We start from the raw sequence: 26,363 nt of genomic DNA on the forward strand, positions 1-26,363 counted from the left end.
TTTAGAAAAAAAACCTTCTTTAATGAAATGAGCTCATACGTCAAGGTCAGATGAACGCTGCCAGACAGACATATACACCATACAATCATTACATGTATTGCATATAGTTGACCTGTTGCATATAGCAATGTATAGCATCTAAGAAACAAACTTTATCAGGAAAACTGAGATTGACCAATGAACCATGAAAATGAGGTCGTGGTCAGAAGATAATTGCCAGACAGACAACTTCTACAACTTATAATCATCCCATACACCCAATAAAAATTGGTCTATTGCTAAAAGTATTAGAACAAGAGGCTCTCAAGAGCCTGAATCGCTCACCTGAATTTTTTTGGTTTAATCTCTCATCAATGATTATTTTGGCTTTTCAATTTATTTAAATGTTCTTTGAATTGTCCTATTTTCTTCAAAAGCAAAAAAAAATAATTTTCTCCTATGTTCTATTTTAGCCATAGGAGCTATGTTTCTTGACATACAAGGAAATGAAATATAAAATTTATACTAGATACTCTGAAACTCTGAAACTCATTTAGCCTAAGTTTGGCTGAAATTGATACAGCAGTTTCAAAAGAGAAGATTTTTTAAAGTAAGTCAACATGATGAACAAATTGTGAAAAAAGTCTTTAAAGGGCAATAACTCCTAAAGAGGTCAATTGACAATTTTGGTCAAATTGATTTATTTGTAGATCTTACTTTGCTGATCATTTTTGCTGTTTATAGTTTATCTTTATCTATAATAATATTCAAGATAATGACCAAAAACTGCAAAATTTCCTAAAAAATTACAAATTAAGTGGCAGCAACCCAACAATTGGATGTTTGATTCATCTGAAAATTTCAGGGCTGATAGATATTGACCTAATGAACATTTTTACTCCATGTCAGATTTGCTCTTAATGCTTTCGTTTTTGAGATATAAGCCAAAAACTGCATTTGACCCCTATGTTCTATTTTAAGTAACGGCGGCCATGTTTTTTGACGGATCAAAAATCAAAGCACACACATTGTGCAGGATAATCTAAGGAACAATCATGCTAAGTTTTAACCAAATCCATTCAGTAGTTTCAGAGGAGAAGATTTTTTAAAGTTAGCAAATATGATGAACAAATTGTGAAAAATTGTCATTAAAGGACAATAACCCCTTAAGGGGTCAATTGACAATTTTGGTCATATTAACTTATTTGTAGATCTTACTTTGCTGATCTTTTTTGCTGTTTACAGTTTATCTTTATCTATAATAATATTCAAGATAATGACCAAAAACTGCAAAATTTCTTTAAAATTACCAATTAAGTGGCAGCAACCCAACAATGGTTTGTTTGATTCATCTGAAAATTTCAGGGCTGATAGATCTTGACCTAATGAACATGTTTACCCCTTGTCAGATTTGCTCTAAATGCTTTCGTTTTTGAGATATAAGCCAAAAACTGCATTTGACCCCTATGTTCTATTTTAAGTAACGGCGGCCATGTTTTTTGACGGATCAAAAATCGAAGCGCACATTTTGTGCAGGATATACTAAGGAACAATCATGTTAAGTTTCATTCAAATCCATTCAGTAGTTTCAGAGGAGAAGATGTTTGAAAAATTGTTAACGACGACGACGACGACGTCGACGACGACGACGACGGACGCCAAGTGATGAGAAAAGCTCACATGGCCTTTTAGGCCAGGTGAGCTAAAAACAGACCAAAAACCAAAAATTGATCTATGAAACATAAAAATGAGGTCACGGTCAAATTAAACATACCAGACTGACATGTACATACATGTAGTAAAATATTTTCATACACCAAATATAGTAAACCTATTGCAAACAGTAATTAAGCAAGAGACCAAAACACAAAAACTTAACTATCACCAATGAATCATGAAAATGAGGTCAGGGTCAGATGCAACTGCCAGATAGACACCTTACAATCATTTCATACACCAAATATAGAAGATATATTGCAAATAGTATCAGGAAAACCTAACCATGAAAACTTGACCTTGTTCACTGATACATGAACTGAGGTGGAGGTCAAGTGAAACTGTCTTACAGTCATGAGGACCTTGCACATACCAAATATAGTTATCCTATTACTTATAATAAGAGAAAATTTAAGAATACTAAAAATCAACTTTTTTTCAAGTAGTCACTGAACCATGAAAATGAGATCAAGGACAATGGACATATGTCAGACAGAAACTTCATAACATAAGGCACCTATATACAAAGTATGAAGGATCCAGGTCTTTACCTTCTGAAATATTTTAAGCTTTTAAGAAGTTCGTTCATGCCACTGCTGCCACCAGATCAATATTCCTTTGTCAAGCTTTCTGCAACAAAAGTCTCAGTCTCGACGAAAACCCTAATGAACTATTTGTGCCCATATCAGTAATGTCAGTCACTGAATTGGTACATCACTGTCCCCCAATGATGGTCTATGTTTATTTTAAATACCTTAATTACATCAATAGGTAGATCATTCCTTTCATTCATTGTGAACAATGTCGAATGTAGTGTTATATCCAGTCTTTGAAAATTTGCAATTATTGCCACAGGAAGGTATCCGAATGACAGTAAAGAACAGAGGACATGGAAAATGACTTCCCTGCTTTACTGACCATTGATTTTTTGTTCTAAAGGTTTTACATCAAGCATCACATTAACTATGTCCAGGATGGGAAAATCCTGTCAGACAGACATGTACAACTTAAAATTATTGTCTACACCAATGATCGTTAAAATATTGCTTATGGAATTAGATAAACAGATTTTACATTGACCAATGAACCATGAAAATCGGTTCAAGGTCAGAAGATTCCTGCCAGACAACTTGTTCACATTACGATTATAGGAACAGACCAAAAAAACATTGACAATTGACAATCGAACCATGAAATTGAGGTAAAGGTCAGATGAAACTTACTAGACAGACATGTACACATTACAACCATTCCATACACCAAATATAGTTATAAAACTTATTCCTTTTAGAACCTGAAAAAAAGGACCAAAACAAAAAAACTTAATATTTATCAGTGAACCATACAATGGGGTCAAGGTCAGATGATATAACATGATATATACTAGACAGACATGTACACCTTTAAATCATTTCATACACCAAACATAGTGGACTTTTGCATATAGTTGTTGTGCATAATATGTTGATGTTTTTCTGCAATTTTCCGTGTGGATCCCTTTTACTGTCATGACTGTTGGACTAGAATATCCCACTTTTCTGGTAGGAATTGAATGCAATATTCCTTCTGTATTCCATCTGGAATATTTTAAACAGGTGATTGAGGGCCAATTTATCTTCATGGAAATGAGATGTGCAAATGCCACCATAATTCAAACTTGATCTGTATTTTATACGGTAGTAATAAGCATTACCTCAACTAGGGCAAAACATTTGAATTTCCCAGAATTTTTTTGTAGACATGATCAAGGGTTCAGAGGAGGGTCAACTCAGAAAATCTGTTAGTCTGTAAAGACAAAGAATACCTAAAGTGATAACTACTGCTGATGAACCAAGTACAGACATGTTTATAAAAGAATACACAATATAAATAATATATTTTATGCTAAACAAATTGATTTTATTGATTTGAATTACTCCCAGAGGTTTCAGTTTTGCTCTTATTAGTAACAATAACTTCTGGTCTAACATCATCAAATTGACATGTTTTTAATACAGCACGACACTGCCAATAATGTAACTGGCTACTAAGAGCTAGGACATCATTTTTTGCTGTATTGCATTGTGTTTCTTTGTGTTTTAGAGTCTTTGGCAAAGTTATCAAACACATATTCGTTTGTGATTCAACTGACTTAAGATTTCTCAATTTTTGTATACCGCTATCAGAAGTTTTTTTCTTTTCATAAAGTTTTTTCGTTGTTTCAAAAAGCTCTTGTGCCCTAGATTCAGCAATTTTTCTAACTGTTTTTAATTTTTTGCTTAATTTTTCAATTAAAGCATTTTTCTTGTTCATTCTCTGATATAAGCGTTTCTTTTTAATGATTGCTATACGTTGCCTCTTTTTCAGTTTTTCATTAAGGCTTAACAAATTATTTATCTCATCTTTAAGTCCCTCAATTTCTAACTTGACTTTATTTTTCGTCTCAGTTTTCTTTCTAGGTAGTATGAATAAATCATTTTCAAATGCTTCAAATTCTGCAGACCTACTGGTATTATTTTTTAGTCTTCTACATTTCTCAACAACTTTTTTTGCTTTCATCTGAAGACTAATTGGATTCACAGTCGATCGTTCAATGCATATGTTTAAAACTGAACACACACAATGGTGTAAAATTTTCACTGCTCCTTCCCTACCTTTACATTCTTTATAAAGTTTACAAATAAATTTGTTAGTGAGTTCTTCCCCTTTACATGGATTTTCTGGGAATTCCTCAGTATCCTCTGGTGAATCTATCTGTGTTTCATTTTGATGATCAACTATGCTCATGAGGTTTTCTTCTTCGATTGGAATGTCTGGCAAAGCCTTTTCATTAGTAGCTGAAGGCATTTCTGTGCCAACTTGTTCATAATCATATTTATAATTATCACCAGTTAATGTTACTCGAAATACTGGTATTGGAACTAAATTAATTTCATTGCTTTCTGTAGTCTGTAGGGTCTTAGTCGGTAGTATATTCTTGAAGTTGTTTTCTGTAGTCTGCATGGTCTTAGCTGGTTCTGTATTCTGCAGGGTCTTAACCGGTTCTGTAGTCTGAAGAGTCTTACCTGGTAATTTATTCTTGAGGTTTTTACTTTCTTCAAAGCATTTTTGAGTTTCAGTCAATGTTCTCTTTTTCATGTTTATATTTGGAAAATCATTCCTTGGATCAGATAAATTTGATGACAACATTTTAGAGTCAGATATTTTAAGAATGTCATCAATTGGAACAGCTGTATAAATTTTCATTTTTTCAGAATCATCTGTTTGTCCTGAAGCACAAGATTTTATATCATCAATACACGACATATCCTGGGGTTTTTTTTCACAACCCAATTTAATCTGATTTAAATGATAAGTTTGGACCTGATTTTCTGATTCATAAACATCTTTGAAATCTGTCTCTTCATCACTTGTTGTTGTTTCATTTAAAACAGTCTGACATCCCTGTTCTATCATGGCATTACTTATTTCATTTTCTTTACCTCTGTTTTTGTCAATGAATTCATGTTGAGGAATTTGATTATCTGACAGATATTTTTCATTATTTGTATTCTGTTCAACCCTTTCATCACTTTTAGTTATACTATTGTATGCATTTACAAGAGTTGTTGAATATTCATAATCATGTTTGAGATTTGTCCAATCATCGGGGTTTGGTTCCATCAAAATGATTCCAGAGTTCAATTTTGACCTGCAAATTTCAGCAGAATCTACGACAATATTTTCACCATTAACATACTCAATTTTTATTGGGTGCTGGGTCCACTCTTCATCTGAGCAACTTATATTTACTTCTGATATTTCCATTTCTTCTCCTCCATCATCAGACGCATTAGAATAGTTCATTTTCTGATCTTCAAAAGAAAACTGGCTTTTATTATTTTCCTCTTCCCCTTCCTCCATTAACACTGAAATGGCAGTGCTCCTAATATCACTTTCCATTGGGTAAACAGATGTTCTCTCGTCTTCCCCTTCATCATCAGTGGGTAAGTCTGCATACATTGTCTGAATTCCTCTCTCTTGTACAACAGAATAACCTAAATTATTTTCTGAAGTAGTTATCTCCCTTATCTGACTTCTACATGTATACCTCAGCCATGGATAATGTAGTATCTGAGTGTCCTCTTCCTCTAATAAAGACAACCCTCTTTCTTCAGACTTCTGATTTACAAGATATGGCAACAGGGAGCTCCGTTTTCCAGAACTTTTTAACTTTTCACCTAATGAACATGCTCCATCCTTCTCTGTTGTACCAGGTGTATATTGCTTTTCAACTTCATCCGTTGTCTGGCACATACAGATACCAACATCTTGACATGTAGGACTCTTCCATTTAATTTGATATGGCACAAATGTGTTAGTGCTAGACAATTTAGTTAAATCAATGGGATCAGGCATATTTGTCTGTTGATTGGTATTTGCTAGTCCACAACTGCACTGTTTCTTCTTTTTATAACGAGTATTGTATGGCTTTTTTGTTTGTTCAGCCTCTTCAGAGATGTTTGAAATTGATGGTGGGTTATCATTTTTGTTGTTGACATTCTCTTCTTCATACCTTTTACTGTAATTATGACATTCTGAAATAGCTTCCACACTGGCTTTGTCTATAGTTCCTTCAGGATGTTTAGTCCTTCTGACATTAAATTTTCCTATCTGTACATCGACAACAACCGATACAATGGTGTCCAGACATCGTCGGATAATCTGTTGGTCCTCTGATGATAGTTCATCCATTGCATTAGTTATCTTTCTTTCCTATAAAATAAAATTTATAAGATGTCAATGTACATGTATTTAGTCACATGATAGTCATACAAAACAGACCGAAATTTGAAATGACACATTACTTCTAAACATGAACTTGGCATTGCACAAGGTCATGTTTTTCTCTGGCTGTTTATGACGTCTTTTCACTAAATCCATTGTATGTTGGATGTGTACGGATTGAGTGTTTAGTCTTAGAGGTATGATTTTTTATTAGTTGTTAGTGGCTTTGAACTAGCTATCAGATAACTGCGAGTACTCTCAGATCTGTTCATTGTGTTTTTTTGTGTCGGGATGTATAAGTACCCGGCCACGTCCACTTGTATTTTTTGTCTATCATGTCTATCTGATGAATTTAGCCTTTTTCAACTGATTTTTATAGTTCGGTTTTTATGTTGTACTGATATACTACTGTCCCAGGTTAGGGGGGGTTGGGATCCCGCTAACATGTTTAACCCCGCCACATTATTGATGTATGTGCCTGTCCCAAGTCAGGAGCCTGTAATTCAGTGGTTGTCGTTTGTTTCTGTGTTACATATTTGTTTTTCCTTCATTTTTTTACATAAATAAGGCCGTTAGTTTTCTCATTTGAATTGTTTTACATTGTCTTATCGGGGCCTTTTATAGCTGACTATGCGGTATGGGCTTTGCTCATTATTGAAGGCCATACAATTACTCTTATAATCAGTCAATACATCATTCAATTCACATTGGCATATTTCAGGACCTTTTCATTCAGTTTGCTGATTATTCTAGCTGTTTACACTCTCAAAAATTTTCCTTTACAGATCTAGAGATCTTAGATCATCTTTGCTAGCCATGATCACTTGTCAATGCTTGAAAATGTTGATAAACAATTGCCACATGCTGATTGTGCAACAAGTCTTCACCCCTTAAGTACAGCTCTTTATAAGAACCAGGCAGGGTGCCATATAAATGTGATATATGGGGGGTTCCAGATTTTATCTATAATTGGACTAATAGAAGCAATAAATGAATAAAGCTCAAAAACTAATTTTGAGTGTGAAAATATGAGTGGTTACCATGGTAACGGACACACTATTTTTGGGTTGTTAAGCATTGTAAAATCATTAAAAAATCAGCTAAATCACCACATTTTAGAGCCTGATTATGAATAGAATCATGCATTTTTCATTAATGTTCATATGTAACATTTATACAACTTGGTTTAAGCTTCATTTTAGTGAAGATTGCATGTCAACCAAGTTTGCATAATTTTTGAAAAATTTTGCGAAAAAATGCATATTTTCAACATTTCAGAAATTGGGATTTTTTCGAAATTATCAAATTTTCTCAGGTGTTTTTAAAAAAAGTGCAAATGTGTACAGAATAGATAGCACTGTAGTAATGAAGTTTGGATACTACTTTACCAAATTAAATAGAAAAATGCGTGGGATTTTTTTTAGTTTCATCACCATAGCAACCGATTTTTTCCTTCGAAACAGAGTTTTTATTTGCAGAATATTGCAGTTTAAGAGCTTAAATGTCTTGGATTTTTTCATAACCGATAAGAAAATACATAAAAACTTTAAATTACTATCGTCAAGTGTTGTTGCCTTCAATTGTTACCACGGAAACACATATAATCCATAGCAACATCCACTTAAAAACTGCAAAAATAGAAATTTATGTAAAAAAAATACATAAATAGAGGGTGTTTATTTTCAAATTGGAATATGGCTTCATTCTTTGCTTCACTCACAGTCTTGTCTGGGTTTTTTTTCCTTCAGATTGTTCAATAAATGTAATATATAATGTAACATTGGGGTTGGAGGGGGGTAGGGGTAAGGGGGGGGGGGAGGGGGGGTATGTTGATTTTTTTTAATGTTGCATACAAGAAGATACTTAAAAAGATAATTGCATTTGGTCGGACTTTGTTCCGAGTTCATCATCTGATTATCAATTTTTGGAAGTTAGCAGATGATGAACTTCATGGGTTTACAATAACTGGGCCAACCTGGCTTATGGCAAGGCAAGATAGATATGGCCCTAACAATTGTAAGAAAATTCTTAATTTCTTATGGCACACACCCGTCTAAAATGTTATTCCAGCATAAATCACAAAATTGACCTGTAACATAATATTAACAAACCAATAATAGAATCATTTGGTCAAAGCATTTCTAAACTGAAACTTAAGTGTGATGGACGGACGGATAGACGGACAGGCAAATTGAACACATTTTATGTTGGTGGTGACTTAAAAAAATAATAATAGTCAATTGTTGATCGCTAATATCAGAAGTCCAGTATAATGGAATCCTCTTTAAATATACATGTAGCTATTAACATATCAGTAATAACTCCTTTGTTGTACTACTATCCCGCAATTAAAATTCAGGATCTCCGAGATAGACAAATAGAATACATCTGCTAAGTTGGAATTGTTCTAATCCCGGTAAAATAATTATGCTATTACCGGCAAGATTATCATATCAAAATTATCAAGCAAAATAATTGTTATCAATTATGAATTATTCCTTACTATGCATCGTTCTACATACATCTCATAAGTTCAAGATTCCGATAACATTATATCTTGTTTTGTGTGTGTGTGTGTGTGTGTGTGTGTGAGTGTGTGTGTCAAAAGGAAAGTTGGGATTGATTTTTTGTAGTGTTGGTCACAACAGTTTAGGAATTAGGGGCCAAAAAGGGCCCAAATAAGCATTTTCTTGGTTTTCGCACTATAACTTTAGTTTAAGTAAATAGAAATCTATGAAATTTTTACACAAGGTTTGTGACCACAAAAGGAAGGTTGTGATTGATTTAGGGAGTTTTGGTTCTAACAGTTTAGGAATTAGGGGCCAAAAAAGGACCCAAATAAGCATTATTCTTGGTTTTCGCATAATAATATTAGTATAAGTGAATAGAAATCAATAAAACTTAAACACAAGGTTTATGACCACAAAAGGAAGGTTGGGATTGATTTTGGGAGTTGAGGTCCCAACAGTTTAGGAATAAGGGGCCAAAGAGGGGCCCAAATAAGCATTTTTCTTGGTTTTCGCACCCTAACTTCAGTATAAGTAAATACAAATCTATGAAATTTAAACACAAGGTTTATGACCATAAAAGGAAGGTTGAGATTAATTTTGGGAGTTTTGGTCCAAACGGTTTAGGAATAAGGGGCCCAAAGGGTCCAAAATTAAACTTTGTTTGATTTCATCATAAATTGAATAATTGGGGTTCTTTGATATGCCGAATCTAACTGTGTATGTAGATTCTTAATTTTTGGTTCCGTTTTCAAATTGATCTACATTAAGGTCCAAAGGGTCCAAAATTAAACTAAGTTTGATTTTAACAAAAATTGAATCCTTGGGGTTCTTTGATAATTATGCTGAATCTAAACATGTACTTAGATTTTTCATTATGGGCCCAGTTTTCAAGTTTGTCCAAATTGTGGTCCAAAATTTAACTTTGTTTGATATCAACAAAAATTGAATCCTTGTGGTTTCTTGATATGCTGAATCTAAACATGTACTTAGATTTTTGATTATAAGCCCAGTTTTCAAGTTGGTCCAAATTGGGGTTCAAAATTAAACTTTGTTTGATTTCAACAAAATTGTATATTTGGGGTTCTTTGATATATGCTTAATCTAATCATGTATTTAGATTTTTGATGTTTGGGACCGGTTATCAAATTAGTCCACATTGAGGTCTAAAGGGTCCAAAATTGAATTTTATTTGATTTCATAAAAAATTGAATTCTTGGGGTTCTTTAATATGCTGAATCTAACCATGTATTTTGATTTTGGATATTGGACCATAATAGGTAATGTCCAATTTAAAATTTAAAGCTTTTAAGTTTAACTTCTGAGACCACATTCATTATGTGTCAGAAACCTTTGTTGTGTCAACTATTTAATCACAATCCAAATTCAGAGCTGTATCAAGCTTGAATATTGTGTCCATACTTGCCCCAATGTTCAGGGTTCGAACTCTGCGGTCGTATAAAGCTGCTCCCTGCGGAGCATCTTGTTTTAGGTTCAAATGTCAAAAAAAATATTTTGCTATTCTCAACGTTTTTTTAACCTTTATATGAATTACGCCCCTATTTTCTGTATCTGTCTCTGTAACCTTTATTAAAGACTGCATTAATCCCGAGATTTGGAATGAAACCACTAGGCTGAGAATATTTGCATAAATACAAGATTAATAACAGTAATAAGTTGACGACAAATTCCACACATGGTCTCATTTAATTAAATGCAACACTAGAAACATCGCAGTACATACCAATGTTATTTTTCTTTGTAATTATCAATGTTTTCTAGTCCCAACAAGTTGTAATCATTCATGAATACAAGACTTTAGTGTCCCATGTGTAAAAAAAGAATAAATTTCCGATGTCCCACGCGTTGTGCACACATTTGATCGATTCAAGGTACAATGGCAAAAACTAAAATAAACACTTTTATGGCCGCGCCGCAATTTGGGAGGGGGGAGGGGGCGTTGTAGTAGGTTTAATCCATGTCTGTCAGTACATTAGTCGTCACAAAGTTGGTTTCTATTTTGCAATTATAGTTTGCCTCAATCAAATCTTATGAAACATGTATACACAATCCTTATTACCACAAAACAGAGATCAAGTTTGAATGTTGTTGGTTAACTATAAAGAAATTTCTAAAAGTGACCATTTGATCTTAAGATGTGATATAATTGTTAATAAGACAACACTCTACAAGATACCAATGATCATAAGATAGTATCCAGAAGTAAATTTTGTAAAAATAAAATTCTATTTTTTTCGTATTTTACTTATAAATGGACTTATTTTTTTCTGCGGGGAAACATTACATTTACTCTGTGGTTAAAGTTTTAAGAATTTTAATAACTTTCTCAAACTATCCTGAGCATGCTGGGTTTGTACCAAACTTTGACAGAAGCTTATTTATGATCATAAGATAGTATCAAGAAGTAAATTTTGTAAAAAGATAAATCCATTTTTTCCGTATTTTACTTTTAAATGGACTTAGATTTTCTTCCAGTTAACATGACATACAGTCTGCAGTAAAAGTTTTTAAAACATTTATTAGATTCATAAACTATCCTGGATTTTTACCAAACTTGGACAGAAGCTTCTTACAATCAAAAGATAGTATTAAGAGGATTATTTTTACCGCTTTTTTTCCTCATTTCTGTTGAGCCTGCGATTTACAGCAAAAGTAGGCAAGACACTGGGTTCCGCAGAACCCTTACAAATTTATTCTTAAGGCATTCAAATGAATAAAACTTGAGGTTTCCCAAAATCTGACAAAAATCCCAAAACATGACAACTACAATGTACCTTAACTTAGCTCTGAAGCTAAAACCAAGTTATATCGATGTTATATAAGAAATGTCTGAGAGAAAAAAATGATTCTATTTATAATCAGGCTCTCCGACCAAACGTTATCTTTTCAAAAATCTTCATGTTTGATATCTTTTAAAAAAATAAAACTACCCCCCCTTTTTTTACCTTCTAACCCCAATATTACATTATATATTACATTTATTGAAAAATCTGAAGGAAAAAAACCAGACAAGACTGTGAGTGAAGCAAAGCATGCAGTCATGTTCCAATTTGAAAATAAACACCCTCTATTTATGTATTTTTTTACATAAATTTCTATTTATGCAGTTTCAGAGTGGATGTTGCTATGGTTAATATGTGTTTCTGTATTAACAATTGAAGTCAACAACACTTGATGATAGTAATATAAAGTTTTTATGTATTTTCTTATCGGTTATGAAAAAATCCAAGACATTTAAGCTCTTAAACTGCAATATTCTGCAAATAAAACTCCGTTTCCAAGGAAAAAATCGGTTGCTATGGTGATAAAACTGAAGAAAATCCCACGCATTTTTCTATTCAATTTGGTAAAGTAGTATCCAAACTTCATAACTACAGTGCTAACTATTCTGTACACATTTGCACTTTTTTGAAAAACACCAGAGAAAATATGTTAATTTCGAAAAAATCCCAATTTCAGAAATGTTGAAAATATGCACTTTTTCGCCAAAATTTTCAAAAAAATTACAAATTTGGTTGACATGCAATCTTCACTAAAATGAAGCTTAAACCAAGTTCTATCAATGTTAGATTTGAACATTAATGAAAAATGCACGATTCTATTCATAAGCAGGCTCTGAATTGTGGTGATTTAGCTGTTTTTTGAAAGATTTTACCAAGCTCTACGACCAAAAAATAGAGTGTCCGTTACCATGACAACCACTCATATTTTCCCACTTAAATTTTTTTTTTGAGCAATATTCATTTACTGCTTCTACTAGGCCAATTATAGATAAAATCAGAAACCATCATGTATCGCACTCTGCCTGGTTCTTACAAAGAGCTGTACTTAAATCATACAAAAATATTTAGTGACAAATCAAATGTTCTTAAATCAACTTTATAAGTTCCAGCTTTGTATGTTTCTTGCATAAATGTTAGAATGTCAACATTTATTTTTGTTTTCCTGCTTCACCAAGTATGTTGACTTTAGACACTACCATAGTTTTCACCTCCATACTGAAGAGAGTTCATTGGTTGAGAATTATGTATTAGGAATGGGGGTGACTTTAATTAACCGATAGATGTAGCACAATTTTTATTATAAGTATTAGCTCAATCTGCCAAAGGCGGAGAGGTAGGAGAGGTAGGTGTGGATCGTACTCGGAAATCCTTAGCTAGTGAAGATGGAAGATATGATATGAGTGCCAATGTCAGAGACAGCTTTCCATCCATTAAAGTGCATGTAACCTTCCACTCTGATACACCCTTCAAAACAACTTTTGGAGCATTGCTGAATACCGAGACCAAATTATCTCTCGTCCAAAAGCTTTTTTTTAAATGGGGCTTTTTGAACGACAGATAATTAGGTCTACTGTACATGTATATCTAGCTAGTCCAAATAATTATGATGTCTGGCAAGGCAGAGCTAAGCAATTATTTTTTAATCAAAAAGCAGTACAAAAACAGCATCATTATTTAGACTTCTCTATACCTGAAGTGTTTAACCGTATCAATTGATCACAGAGTCTTGATACAATATGTTTGTTTATACTAGAGAGGGTGTTTATCAAAGATTTTCTCAGCTTATTTTATTTTGCACACGTTTGTTTTAAACCTTCTGCAAAGACGAAAAATGTGCATCAAATCAAAAATAAACTGGACTACATTGTAGCTAGCTGTAGATTTTTAATTTTTTTTCTAACTGCAAACGTTTGTCTCATTGTAGACAGTTTCCAGAATGTTACCCGTGTACAACATGTTTGTCTATTTGTTAGGATGAAGTTTTATAATTCTTCAGTGTTTTACACTTATAATTCGTTGATAACATACCTAACTAATTACAGTACAGCCATCTCAGCAGTTGTTGTCAGTGCAGCACCAGAAACCTCAGGAGGATTAATTGTGTAAGGGGAGAGAAACGTCTTATCTATTGCCTACATATAAATCTCTCCTGGAAAGAGCACCTCCTATGAGGTGGTCGTGGATTTTCACAGAGAAGAAAATTTGAGAGTTTTTCAGGAATTTCACAAAGTCACACCCTATTTGCCATTCATTTAACCTTACAAAACATTTAATACACATTTATTCCAAAATACTATGTAAAATAAAGCATAATTAAGTAAACTAGAATCTTGGGTTTCTGCCCGTGCAGAACGAGATTAAATTTCCCGCCATTTGAAGGGTAAATAGTAAAATTTACAAAAGCTTCCTTAAAATAGTGTAAAGTTTAATTAATTACATTCTTAAAAGTTAATAATTTAACAAGCTATACAATTAATTAATTTTTTATTTTTGTTTCTCCTTGGAATAACTTTAAAAAAACATTCTCTGCTGAATAGTTCCACCATGTAGGATTATAAACAAACCAGGTGACCTCATTTTATCTTTTATCTTCGTTCTTATTTTTATCCTTGTATTAATACCCCCCCCCCCCCTTTTTCGATAATAGTTATTATCCTTGCTAGGCAAGACTATTCCCATGACTGATAGCTACATTAGAAGGAGCTTGAGGCAGATTAAAATCCAAACATCAGGTCTTCAGCAAAAATATATACCGGTTTTGCTATCTGATAGCAAAGGCTCATATATTAAACGTGAAGTTACCAACTTAGATGAGCTAAAGATAGAGTTTATAAACCAGTCTGGCTCTCGACTGAGAGATTCTATACTCTGGGTACGTAACAACCTTCACAAAAGAACCAAAAGATATAAAAATATCCACGTTTATGTATGGCTTGGAAACTGTGACATTACTGTAAAATCTGGTAGATATTTAAACCTACGCTTTCAGAATACCTCCAGTATAATCAAATACATAAAAGACAAACTTGAGGATATTATTTTAGCCATAAAAGTGTCCAGAAAGAAAAACACACCAAGAGTTACTTTGCTCGAAATCCCTCATTACTCGTTAGTGGAATACAACTCTTCTCATAAACACCCTGAACCTCGTTCTTTTTATGAAGACGACATCAAGCTTTCAAAACAAGTTGATTCTATTAATAGTGTAATCCGTCAGCTTAATACCTCAGCCTTGGATAACGCCAGATCACCACGATTTTCATTAGACTTAACCCGCCCAACCAAAGGTCACAAGGGACAAAGAGCAAAGGCTCGTAGCCATTACAATTTCAAGCACGTGTACGTGGATGGTGAACACCCCAACCCATTGCTAGCAAAACTCTGGTATCAACGCATTGGCAGACAGATGGTGTTTGACTGTTTCACAAAATCAAAAAAGCATCGCCACAGGCACAGAAAATCCAAAAACTCAAAATTTGAAAACTGAGCTGTAAAAACTGTTTTGCTGCTCATACAGATTTTTCTATTGTCAATTGAATTAACATCATTACAACCAATAAGTTAAGGATGCAACTTTAATTTTGACTAATATCACACAATCCAATATAGTCTGAGGGAAAAAAAAGGGAGAGTAACTTTAGTAAGGGTAGTAAAAACAGTTTTGCTGCCTAATTGCTATACAATCCAAGTGAACCTGAAACAGTTATAAATAAGGAAAAGAAGTAAAAGATAGTCTACGTCATCCCATCATATATAACAACATAATAACACCATATCTCTGACACAGCTTCATCACTATAGTTATAATTGCTTCTGCATAATATAGATAACAAGAGTTTGGTTCAGAAAATTTGGATAGTAAAAACAGTTTTGCTGTCCATTTCTATATATCAGACAAATTCAGCTTTACATTACTATCAACATACATATTCTGAGAAAAAAAAAAAAAAGGGGGAAATAACTTTTAGTAAAGGTAGTAAAAACAGTTTTGCTGCCTAATTGCTATACAATCCAAGTGAACCTGATACAGTTATAAATAAGGAAAAGAATTTAAATATTGTCTACGTCATCCCATCATATAACAACATAATAACACCATATCTCTGACACAGCTTCATCACTATAGTTATAATTGCTTCTGCATAATATAGATAACAAGAGTTTGGTTCAGAAATCTTGGATAGTAAAAACAGTTTTGCTGTCCATTTTTATATATCAGACAAATTCAGCTTCTGCATTACTATCAACATACATTCCGCTAAGAGCATTTAACTAGAGATCATCCTATTTTTGTCATAACCCTATATTTATTCTATATTATAATCATCATATAACCTGATTCTTCAGCTTTATCATCAAGATAGTAAAAACAGTTTTGCTGTCCATAGGGATCACCCTATCTTACGCATAGCTTACATACTCTGTGTCATCTGTGCACCAATTTATATATGTTCGTCAAACGTCAAGGTTAGTAAATACTGTTTTGCTGCCCAAATTCTACCAAATTTCTTAGAGAAAGGAAAACAACAAAGTCAACAAATTTATCAAGTCACATTAGCTTAGGAATAGTAAAGACTGCTTTGCTGTCCAAAATTTATCCAGAGTTATTGAGAAAGAAAAGGCACTCCAGTAAATAAATCTGTCAACTTATATTGGCTTCAAAATAGTAAAGACTGCTTTGCTAAAAAAAAAAAAAACAACAAACAACAAATAAATATATCCAGAGTTATTAGAGAAAGGACAGGAACTTCAGTAAAAATTGTCAAGTTCATTGGTTTCAAAATAGTAAAGACTGCTTTGCTGTCCAAAATTTTATCTAGTCTTATTGGAATAAGGAAAGGACCCTCAGTAAATAATTTTTGTCAAGATTTAATAGCTTCAGTATAGTAAAGACTGCTTTGCTGTTATCTGATCTAAAATGTCTTCTCCAAGGAGATCACATAGAGAGAAAATCTCTCCATATAGATATACACCAAGTCTAGCAGTTGCGAAACATAAAGCACGACAAAAAAACAGGGAACGTTTGCAACTATCTAGTCAATTTACTCCAAATAGATTAACTCAAGGGAAAACAACAGTGACTAATTACTCACTAAATCCAACCAAAGCAGCCCAAAAAATGATTGATGCTACTGAACAGCTCAATGTACAGGCTGAATTCAAAAGAGGAACCCTTGTTATGAAATTCTCTCCTGCTGCGTTTCTGATGTTTCACAAACATACTCTTGCTTACTATGAAAAATCAAGTAGATTAACAGCTATATCTCATTTCAAAAGGGACAAAAACAATCGCATAGTGGAAGAATCACTCAGTATTAAACCAATCACAAATGATAAGGTTGGTAGGAGACAAGTTTACAGAATCAATTTATACAAAACTGCATTCTCTGTTGAAGCAAATGGTAGAGAGATTAAGGACTTTATTAAAAATGACCTACATGAAATTTTAAGTACATTACCATCTATAGAATTTTTAAACAATATGAACACAGCCATACAAGATTCATGTAAATCTTTCTTGTCTGATCAGGACTCTACCAATTGGATACAATCAGATAACATTTCTTCCCATTCTGCAATCGTACCTACATCCAGTAGAGATGAAAATGATCCTCTCCTGACCAATTTAAACAGAACTCAAAATTTGACATCAATTGAGACAATAGTAGCAACAGTTTCTACACAATCTCACAAAAACTGTGCTAGTTGCTCTGAGAACATAATCGACTTCGAATTTATCATGTGTATCACTTGTGAAGAAAAATTCCATTTTCAATGTCAAAACATAACTTCTGATCAATACAAATCTATGAGTATTGATGAATTGGAACAATTCAAATGCACACAGTGTAATTCGTTAATAAATGACCTATCCATCTCAGAAATAGAAACAGATCCCGGAAACATGGTTCAATTTACTGGTTCCTCATGCTCCCCTGATACTTTGGTGAAAACAGTTCAGATAAACAGAAATCTTGAAAAATCTCCAAAATCAGACCCTTATTGTGGGAACTCTAAGGACATGCAACAAGACCATACAGGAAAACAAGTTCATACTGCTCAACAACAATCAACTAATATAGGAGCTCTTAGAAACAACTCTTCTCCAATTTTGCAGACAGATAATAACTCAATAAAACAACCTAAACAAACTGGACCAAAGAAACAAAAGACACTGAAGCAAGATGATTTAAAATCCAAACTCGCCGTAGCAGAAGCACATATTGCCGCTCTAGAGAACACCATACTAGATAATAATAACTTAATCAGGAACATGAAACTGACTCAGCTCGGTCAAAATGATTACCACCAAAATGGACCTGACCTTCATAGTTATAGACAGACCCCATCATCAATCAGTGCTAACTGTTCTAATTGTCACTGTTCACAAGTGGATAATAGAATCAGAGACCTTGAGCGGGAAATGTCAAATTTGAGACTTCAACACCTTGAAAATCAATTCTTCACACTTAGACAACAAAGTCAAAACCTAGTCAACCTGCAAGCCACAGCACATATGAACCAACAAGGCCCTGTACATACAATACACTCTCAACATGTTGTTCAACCTTCTCCAACTTCAGTGCAAAACCATTGGTTACAACAACCAGTTCATCCCTTATTCCAGCAGACAGTTCCAGCTCCACCACCTTATATGTTTAGACAACCAAGCAGAACTCAAATGGTACCGTCACAAAACATACCAAATAGTCATATGCAAGCCCAGCATCCACAAATGATATATCATAGAGCTGCAGTTGCAACACAATTATCTCCCTTGGATAGTAATAACAGTATTGCTGTCACTCCATCAATTCATCCTCATTCTCAAACTCACCACATGTCCTCTACTCAAGGAAAGGTACAGATAAACACATCTAGTAATAAAATTGTACCAGAGCTTATCACAAAATCTTGTGTTTCTAATGACATAAGTAACAGTTCATCAGGAGATAGTAAAAACAGTTTTGCTGTCACTCCATCTACTCATCTTCATTCTCAAATTCACCACATGTCATCTACTCAAGGAAAGGTACAGATAAACACATCTACTGATAAAAATGTACCAGAGCATATCTCAAATTCTTATTCTTATGCTCCTAATGTCTTAATTAGTAACAGTTCTACAGGAGATAGTAAAAACAGTTTTGCTGTCAGAAAAGAAAATGGAATGAAAGCAAACCTGAATGTTCCTTCACAAAGTGGTCCTCCTAGAGATTCACCAAAACCATACCCTGAAAATCCGGATCCCAATACCATATTAAATTCCTCAAACTCAAATAGTAAAAACTGTTTTGCTGTTGAACAAAGGAGTGAGACAATGATATCAGAAAATTGTTCCGACACAGTAGGATTGCCACCAAACAAGAATGTTCAACACATATACAATCCTTTTTTAGACAAAGGTCAAACATTCCTCCTGGACCCAGACATAGCAGCCCCTGTGACAAGAATGATATAACCTTAGGAAAATCAAGTCCGCTCCGAATTGTCTCTTTCAACATTAAAGGCTTTAATTCCAATAAAAACTACTTTGATGAAATTCTTGATAAACATGATATTGTACTGATACAAGAACATTGGCTTTTTAATTATGAAAAAGAATTATTGAAACAACATCATTCAGATTTTATAACTTTCTCGAGACAAATTGATGATAATGAACCCTTATCTCCAATCAGTAGACCAAGAGGCCATGGAGGTATTGCAATTTTGTATAGAAAATCCATGTCAACTATGTTTTCTCAACTTCCTGATGGAGATAACAGAATCCAGGCTATCGAAATTTCAACCACAAAAGACCCAATATGTCTTATAAATGTATATCTCCCCTCAAGAGGTACCGACAAAGGTCATGATGCTTATAGAGCAGCTTTGGACATCTTAAAAGAATTACTACTAAAATATCAAAGAACTCATTCAATTATTATCGCCGGCGATTTTAATGCTTCATTCCATAGACAATACAAGGACACTCAAGATGAACTGTTTAAAAACTTCTGTAAGGAAAATCAAATAGAGCTACCATCTAACTACCCTATAGACCATACATACCATCAAGGTGATTCAAAATCACAGATAGACTACATTCTAACAAAATCTAGAGAGAATGATGACGAGTCAACTGAATATATGCAGGTGAAAATCTTGAGAGAAGGCCACAACACATCAGACCATTATCCCGTCTCCGCTGAATTTTCTGTTAGATTACGGACCGCTCAAAAACAACTGAATGGAGATATTGTGACTAAGATTAATTGGGAAAAGGTTGACAAAACAAGTTATGAACAAAATTTGAAGGAGGAACTAAAAGATAGAAAGTATCTGAACATGAGAACACCTTACGGTATTGAACAAGCTACAAACCAGCTAATTTCTGGTCTTACTAACGCTTTAAATTTGAGCTATCCCCGTAGGAAATCCAAATTTAGTAGAAAAAAGAAGATCAGCTGGTCTCCACAACTTGCTAAAGCTGTGGGTCTGTCAAAAAAGGCATTTTATCTGTGGAAAAAGGTTGGTTCACCTCCTTCGAAAAATAATATCTACAACTTGAAGAGACTAGAGACGAAACGTTCCGTCAGATCAATACAAAGGCAACAAACGGCTGACAAAAGAATTAAACTACATGAAGAAATTATGATGGCTTCAGATAGGGATAAGGATCTATTTTTTCGACTTATTAAAACTCAACGGTCTTCTTCTTCTCAGTTCACGCACACCCTTAGAACTGAAGAAAAAGAAGCATCAACTCCAAACGAGATAAATAACGTCTTCAAAGATCACTTTGAAAAATTAGCCAAAACCAATTCAAATCCTAACTTCAACATTGGTCATGATAATCTTGTCAAGCTAGACATGGAAACCATTGTCAACATCTGTGAAAACCAAGAAATAACAATTCAACCTGTTACCTCAACAGAAATCACCAAGCGTATTTCAATATTAAAAAGAAAAAAGGCTGGCGATGTAGAAGGTTTAACTGCAGAACATCTAATTTATGGTGGAACAGAGTTGACTGAATTCCTAGTTACCTTAATTAACAATATATTCTATACAAAGCATGTTCCTGAAGTCATAAAAAAGGTCTGCTGACCCCTGTCCACAAAAAGGACAAAGACCCTACTATACCATCCAACTATAGAGGCATCACAGTCATTTCCATCATTTGTAAGATTTTGGAGCTTTGTATTAGAGCTAGAATCGAGGGTACACTAAATAAACATCAAAACAAGCTTCAGAAAGGTTTCACTAAAGGTGCATCATCTATTAATATTGCTCTTCTCATCTCTGAAGCAATTAACGAAGCCAAAGATAAAAACGAGTGTCTCATTCTAATAACTCTGGATGCAGAAAAAGCATTTGACGTGGTAGACCATATACACCTATTCTGGAAATTATATCATCAAGGAATTAATGGAGCTACATGGTTGCTAATTAAGGAACTATATAACAAAACAACTACACAAGTTAAATCTCAAGGATATATCTCGGAAACATTTGTGAATGAGCAGGGAGTCAAACAAGGTGGAATTCTCTCTGCCAATTTTTACAAGGCCTATAATAAGAATATCCTCGATACTCTTGAATCCACAAACATAGGAATTAAAATTGGAACCAATTATGTGGGTTGCCCAACGTGCGCAGATGACATAATGCTATGTGCTGGCTCAGAACATGATGCCTCAACCCAACTACGCATCATTGAAAACTGTACCAAAAACGATCGGGTAAAGATAAACAGCAAAAAGACTGAAATTCTAATGATTAACAAGAAGAATAAAGATATAAATCTTCAACTTTTTAATGAAAAAATAGACGAAAAGCAAAACATTAAACATTTAGGAATTGAAAGACAAGAAAAAAATAATCCAAATGTAGAGAATAGAATTTCTGTTGCAAGAGCTACAATGTATTCCCTATTAGGAGCTGGATTACATGGAATAAATGGTATAAATCCACTATTATCGTATAAACTATGGCGGACTTATGTTATACCAAGAATGTTCTATGGAATTGAAATTCTCAACATTACCAAAACCGATATACAAAAATTAGAAGCTTTTCAGAAAAAAACTTTTAAACAAATTCTATCCTTACCACAAAGAACTGCAGATGCTGCTATCTATATCTTACTCGGAGCCGAATCTATTGAGCAACTCGTACATAAAGCTGTCATTTCCCTATTTCTAAGAATATCAAAAGATCCCAACTCAATTGAGTGTAAAATTGGAATTAGACAGCTAGCTACAAAAGATGATAAATCAAATAGTTGGTATATAAATGTGGATAGAACTCTCAAATCTTATAATCTTCCATCCGCACATGAGATTATACTAAATCCTGAGAAAAATTGGAAACGATTGACTCATGAAGTTATAGACAAAACCTGGAAAAACAAATGGACCGAATCTGCTAGAAGCAAATCAACACTCAAATATATGGAAGTAAACAACTGGAACTTTAAAAAACCAAACTTCTGTTGGAGCAGTGTCAGAGATAATAAAAGAGATGTCAGCAAAGGGATAATAAAATCCAGGATACTTACAGGAACTTACAAAACCCAAAGTATTACCAACCGATTTGACGGAACAAAATCTGCAGAATGCAAATTGTGCATGGTAGGACCTGAGGATTATAAACATTTCCTAATCAACTGTGAAAGTCTGAATTGTGTGAGAAAAATCCATCAAGATAGACTAAAATCCCTACTAGAGGATAATCATATCCACTATTGCAGTATAATTGATTCTGATGAGGATCTTCTAGAATTGTTGGTTGACTGTTCTAGGAACGACCTTATAACTGTGCCTCAGCAGAGAGACTTAGAACGAATCTGCAAAGACTGGATCTATGCATTGCATGCTAAAAGAACCCAACTTTTAGAAAACAAATGAACAATCAGTTGAGTTCTGAGCTTAAACTACAAGTGGCTGTCAGTCGTGGGAATGTAACATATAACAAGTATTATACTACTTTGTCTATATACTTAATTAATACTAAGTAATTCATAGTTAAACCATAACTAGAGCATATGTATTAATTACCCCTGTAAATAATCTTATAGACCCAAATTCTATTGACAAACTCTACTGTTTTACTTAAAACTAATTTTTACAAGTCTCTTGTTTTATTCATATCCCTTACCATTTTATCTTTTAACTACATATATTTAAACTTATTAAGAAACCATACTAGTCCATAAATTTAACCAATTACTAGTACAGATTAGTAGTTCCTTTCACTTTTCGTTGCTAAGAGAATATAAACAACTGATAAGATTACTTTTATCCATTTTATAATTTTAAATGTATAGTGTACATACAAGTTCCTGTTTTAACTAATTTTTAGTTTTATCCTATTATAACTGTTAATATTATCTTAAATTTTAACCAGTAGATAAAATTTAAAACAACGCAATTTTAAAAATAAACAAAATTTTTAAATGCGGTGACCCTGCAGATAGGGTGGACTTCCAGAAGAAGAAGAAGAAGAAGATTCAATATATGTATTCCAATGTTGGAAACTAAAGGCCACAAAACTCACATTTGTTGATAAAAATTGTGGGCATATTAAAACTCTTTTCTGATCTTGCAATTAAAAATCACAGAATTTTATAATTAATTATTAATAATAATGTTTTACAGAAAATTCCTTTTTTAAAGAAAAACATTGATCAATAAAATTTAAATCTGCTCACCGATTCTTTTCAAAGAGACGTATAATACATTACTATAAGAATATGACACCTGGACTCATTGCCAACTGACATGACACTTTCTTGCCCCAGCTAACTACAAACTCAACTGACACCAATTTCATAATGTATTGCACCAACCTCACCTGCTCCTGAGAATTCTAGCTTTACAATAAAACTGTGAGGTCCTAGTTTTAGGTTTTTGAGTCAGTTGAATATGTCTCTCTTGAATTAAATCCTTTTCATCAGTTGAAAAAGTATCTATATTTTTATGTTCTAGTGTATGAAGGGTTACTTTTCTACTGTAGGTCTAAAATCAAAGTAAATTTTCACATGTACACTGCATGATTATTTAAGTCCTATTAATTATGCCCCACCCTATGTTAATATTCTTCTAATTTGAATTTTTACATGTTTTGTAATTTTGTTTCCACTGTCATGATTAATATAGTATTTTAAACCCCACGGAAAATTGAACCACCCTAACAATTCATTCATATTATGTAATTGGTACATTACATAATGGTTCAAGTTATTTTAAAACGCTAAAATCTGGGCGGGGTTCAGTGGAGGACATTGACTTTTATATCAAACAAAATTTGATTTCATCGTTTGGGTGAATTGCAGTTGTGTACAGGATGATTCATTTAATGCTCTGATAAATTTGTGATAAAAAACAACTCTAAATATAAATACTACTTCAACAAAAATATCCTTCAGATTTTTAGAAGAGATGCTACATTGATGCACCTTGTACACTTTGTCCTTTTATTGACAAGTATGGTTATTCACATATCTAATTCATGGGAGGTGTCTGTTGTTATTCTGCTGTTAACATGTTGTAATGTACTATTACATTATTCATTTATGTATTTTTATGTGCTGAGTATTTTTGGCTTTATTTGTACTGCATTCTTTTGACATAGTGACTAGTGTTGTCATTTAAGGGGCATTTGTAACATTGCTATATATGTGGGAGGTTTGGCTTGCCATAAAACCAGGATAGGCCCACTATATTTTCCTGAAATGTCATGTACCAAGTCAGGAGTATAGCAGTTGTTATCTACAGTCTGTTTCTATGTATATTGGTGTTAGCATTTTTTGTAGTTTAGTGTTTCTGTTGTTTTCCTCTTAATTATGATGTGTTTCCCTTGGTTTTAGTTTGTTAATACCTGGATTTGTTTATGCTTAATCGAGTTATAACTTCTGAACAGTGATATACTACTGTTGCCTTTCTTCATCCATCATTGTGTAACTTGAATATTTGAGTATTTATTTCAGAAATAAATGGAAAGGATGTATAGAAGGTTGTGATCAATGCACTGTTTTTTGTTTGTTTTTTTCATAGCTTTTTTTGTGATCCTGGACAGTTCAGTCTGCAGACATCTAAGAATAATAAAATTAGAATATCATAGAAATATTTTGTAAACTATTTGTAATCATTTGCTTTGTAACTACCTTCTTCTACTGGTTATCTATGCATAGGGTCTTTAATCATCATGCATGCTCTTTGATGTACAAAGAGGTTGGCTTTTTTAATGAAGTTCACAAAAATACAACAACATCGAAATTACCTGAAGTTTTTATTCCAGTTCTAAGGTGGTATTGCAACAAGTAATAATCATTAACAGAAACAGCATAACATTTTAATTATCATATATAGGTATACATATAATTATGGATCTCAAAGAATACCACTAAATCCTTTGTTCAACTTTTGTACCAATTATTAATAAAAATCTTTGAAGGCAAAGTGGTAAAATGTGCTTGAAATTTAAAAGATAAAGCTTTTGAAGTTGCCAGGCAGTATAAATAAGGCATTATAGGAGTCTGATTTCTATAAGACAAGTTTTGAAACTAATGTTTATGTTCAACCTCTTCTGGTACTTTCAACAATTTTCATAGGCCAAAACTTTTTTGCAAATTTTTACAAAAATCAGCAGAGCGCAAGGAAACTTGATTTGTAACAATTCTGACAGCATAGAAAAAAATGTGTATAATGGTTTAATGCAGATTGAGGGAGTGGTGAGCAAAGGTAAAAATAAATGGCCTTGACAACTTTTTTCTTCCCAAATACTGAATACAATTACAGAGAGCATAAAATTTTTCATACTGTTAAAAAATGTTTTTAAAAAATCTTTTCCAAAGTCATCCAAGTTTCACCAGCTAATAATAATCACACAGTGCAATACAGTCAGAACAGCAAACTCAATGATTACATAAATACTGAGTTGCTGAGGGATAACAGTAACGAAACTCTTTTGAAATGAATCACTTAGTAAAGTACTAATTTACATAGAGATGGTTTGACATAAAAAAAAAAAGAACATGACAAAAACATCAAACAAATTTTGCTCAAAAGTCCTTTACAAGGTTTTGAGAGACCACATTTAACCCTTAAAATAAAATTACAATGCAACAACACTTGTTTACTCTCTCTGTAACTGGTCATATTAATTATCCCCTCCCCCAATAAAATTAACAATGACATATCATATAAGTGCATCTTCTACACAGTGTTGTCTGAAGCAAGTACAAATATATCTACATATTTACATATGTACAAAAAAACCTACAAATACACTGGAAGATCAATAAACTTATACATCGCCATATACAAATCAAAATCCCAACAATTTTATACATTATCACCTTTTTAAGACTAGAACAAAGTATTCACAAGAACTTATACAGTGGAACCTCTCTTAACCAAACCTCTTTAGTGTCAGAAGATTTAGTCTAGATTAACAGGTGTTGTGTTTACAAAAGTTCTGCAAGTTACACTAACTAAGCAATATTCATCTTTATGTCCTAATACAAGTTGTCTCATTGGCACTCATACCACATCTTCCTATATCTATTTGAGTTTAGACAAGGTCTATTTTTATGATGAAGTTTGATAAAGGCAGGTTTCAC

The 26,363-nt window shown here is 33.2% G+C and overlaps 3 protein-coding genes across 3 annotated transcripts; 2 read left to right on the top strand and 1 right to left on the bottom strand.

The window, feature by feature from the left end:
- Positions 1 to 3,572: 3,572 nt before the first annotated feature.
- On the bottom strand, positions 3,573 to 13,883 carry LOC139493456 (putative leucine-rich repeat-containing protein DDB_G0290503). The gene is made up of 2 exons (XM_071281864.1): positions 13,781 to 13,883; positions 3,573 to 6,429 (listed from the first exon to the last, which is right to left on the bottom strand). The coding sequence occupies exon 2, from the start codon at positions 6,406 to 6,408 to the stop codon at positions 3,595 to 3,597; it is 2,814 nt and encodes a 937-aa protein (XP_071137965.1). The 5' UTR covers positions 6,409 to 6,429; positions 13,781 to 13,883; the 3' UTR covers positions 3,573 to 3,594.
- Positions 13,884 to 16,670: 2,787 nt separating this feature from the next.
- On the top strand, positions 16,671 to 19,214 carry LOC139492603 (transcription intermediary factor 1-alpha-like). Its single transcript, XM_071280753.1, has one exon. The coding sequence runs from the start codon at positions 16,671 to 16,673 to the stop codon at positions 19,212 to 19,214; it is 2,544 nt and encodes an 847-aa protein (XP_071136854.1).
- Positions 19,215 to 19,489: 275 nt separating this feature from the next.
- LOC139492604 (uncharacterized) lies at positions 19,490 to 20,845 on the top strand. The gene has a single exon (XM_071280754.1). The coding sequence runs from the start codon at positions 19,490 to 19,492 to the stop codon at positions 20,843 to 20,845; it is 1,356 nt and encodes a 451-aa protein (XP_071136855.1).
- Positions 20,846 to 26,363: the final 5,518 nt, after the last annotated feature.

This window comes from Mytilus edulis, chromosome 10 (assembly GCF_963676685.1).
Source record: "Mytilus edulis chromosome 10, xbMytEdul2.2, whole genome shotgun sequence".
NCBI classification, from domain to species: Eukaryota; Metazoa; Mollusca; class Bivalvia; order Mytilida; family Mytilidae; genus Mytilus; species Mytilus edulis.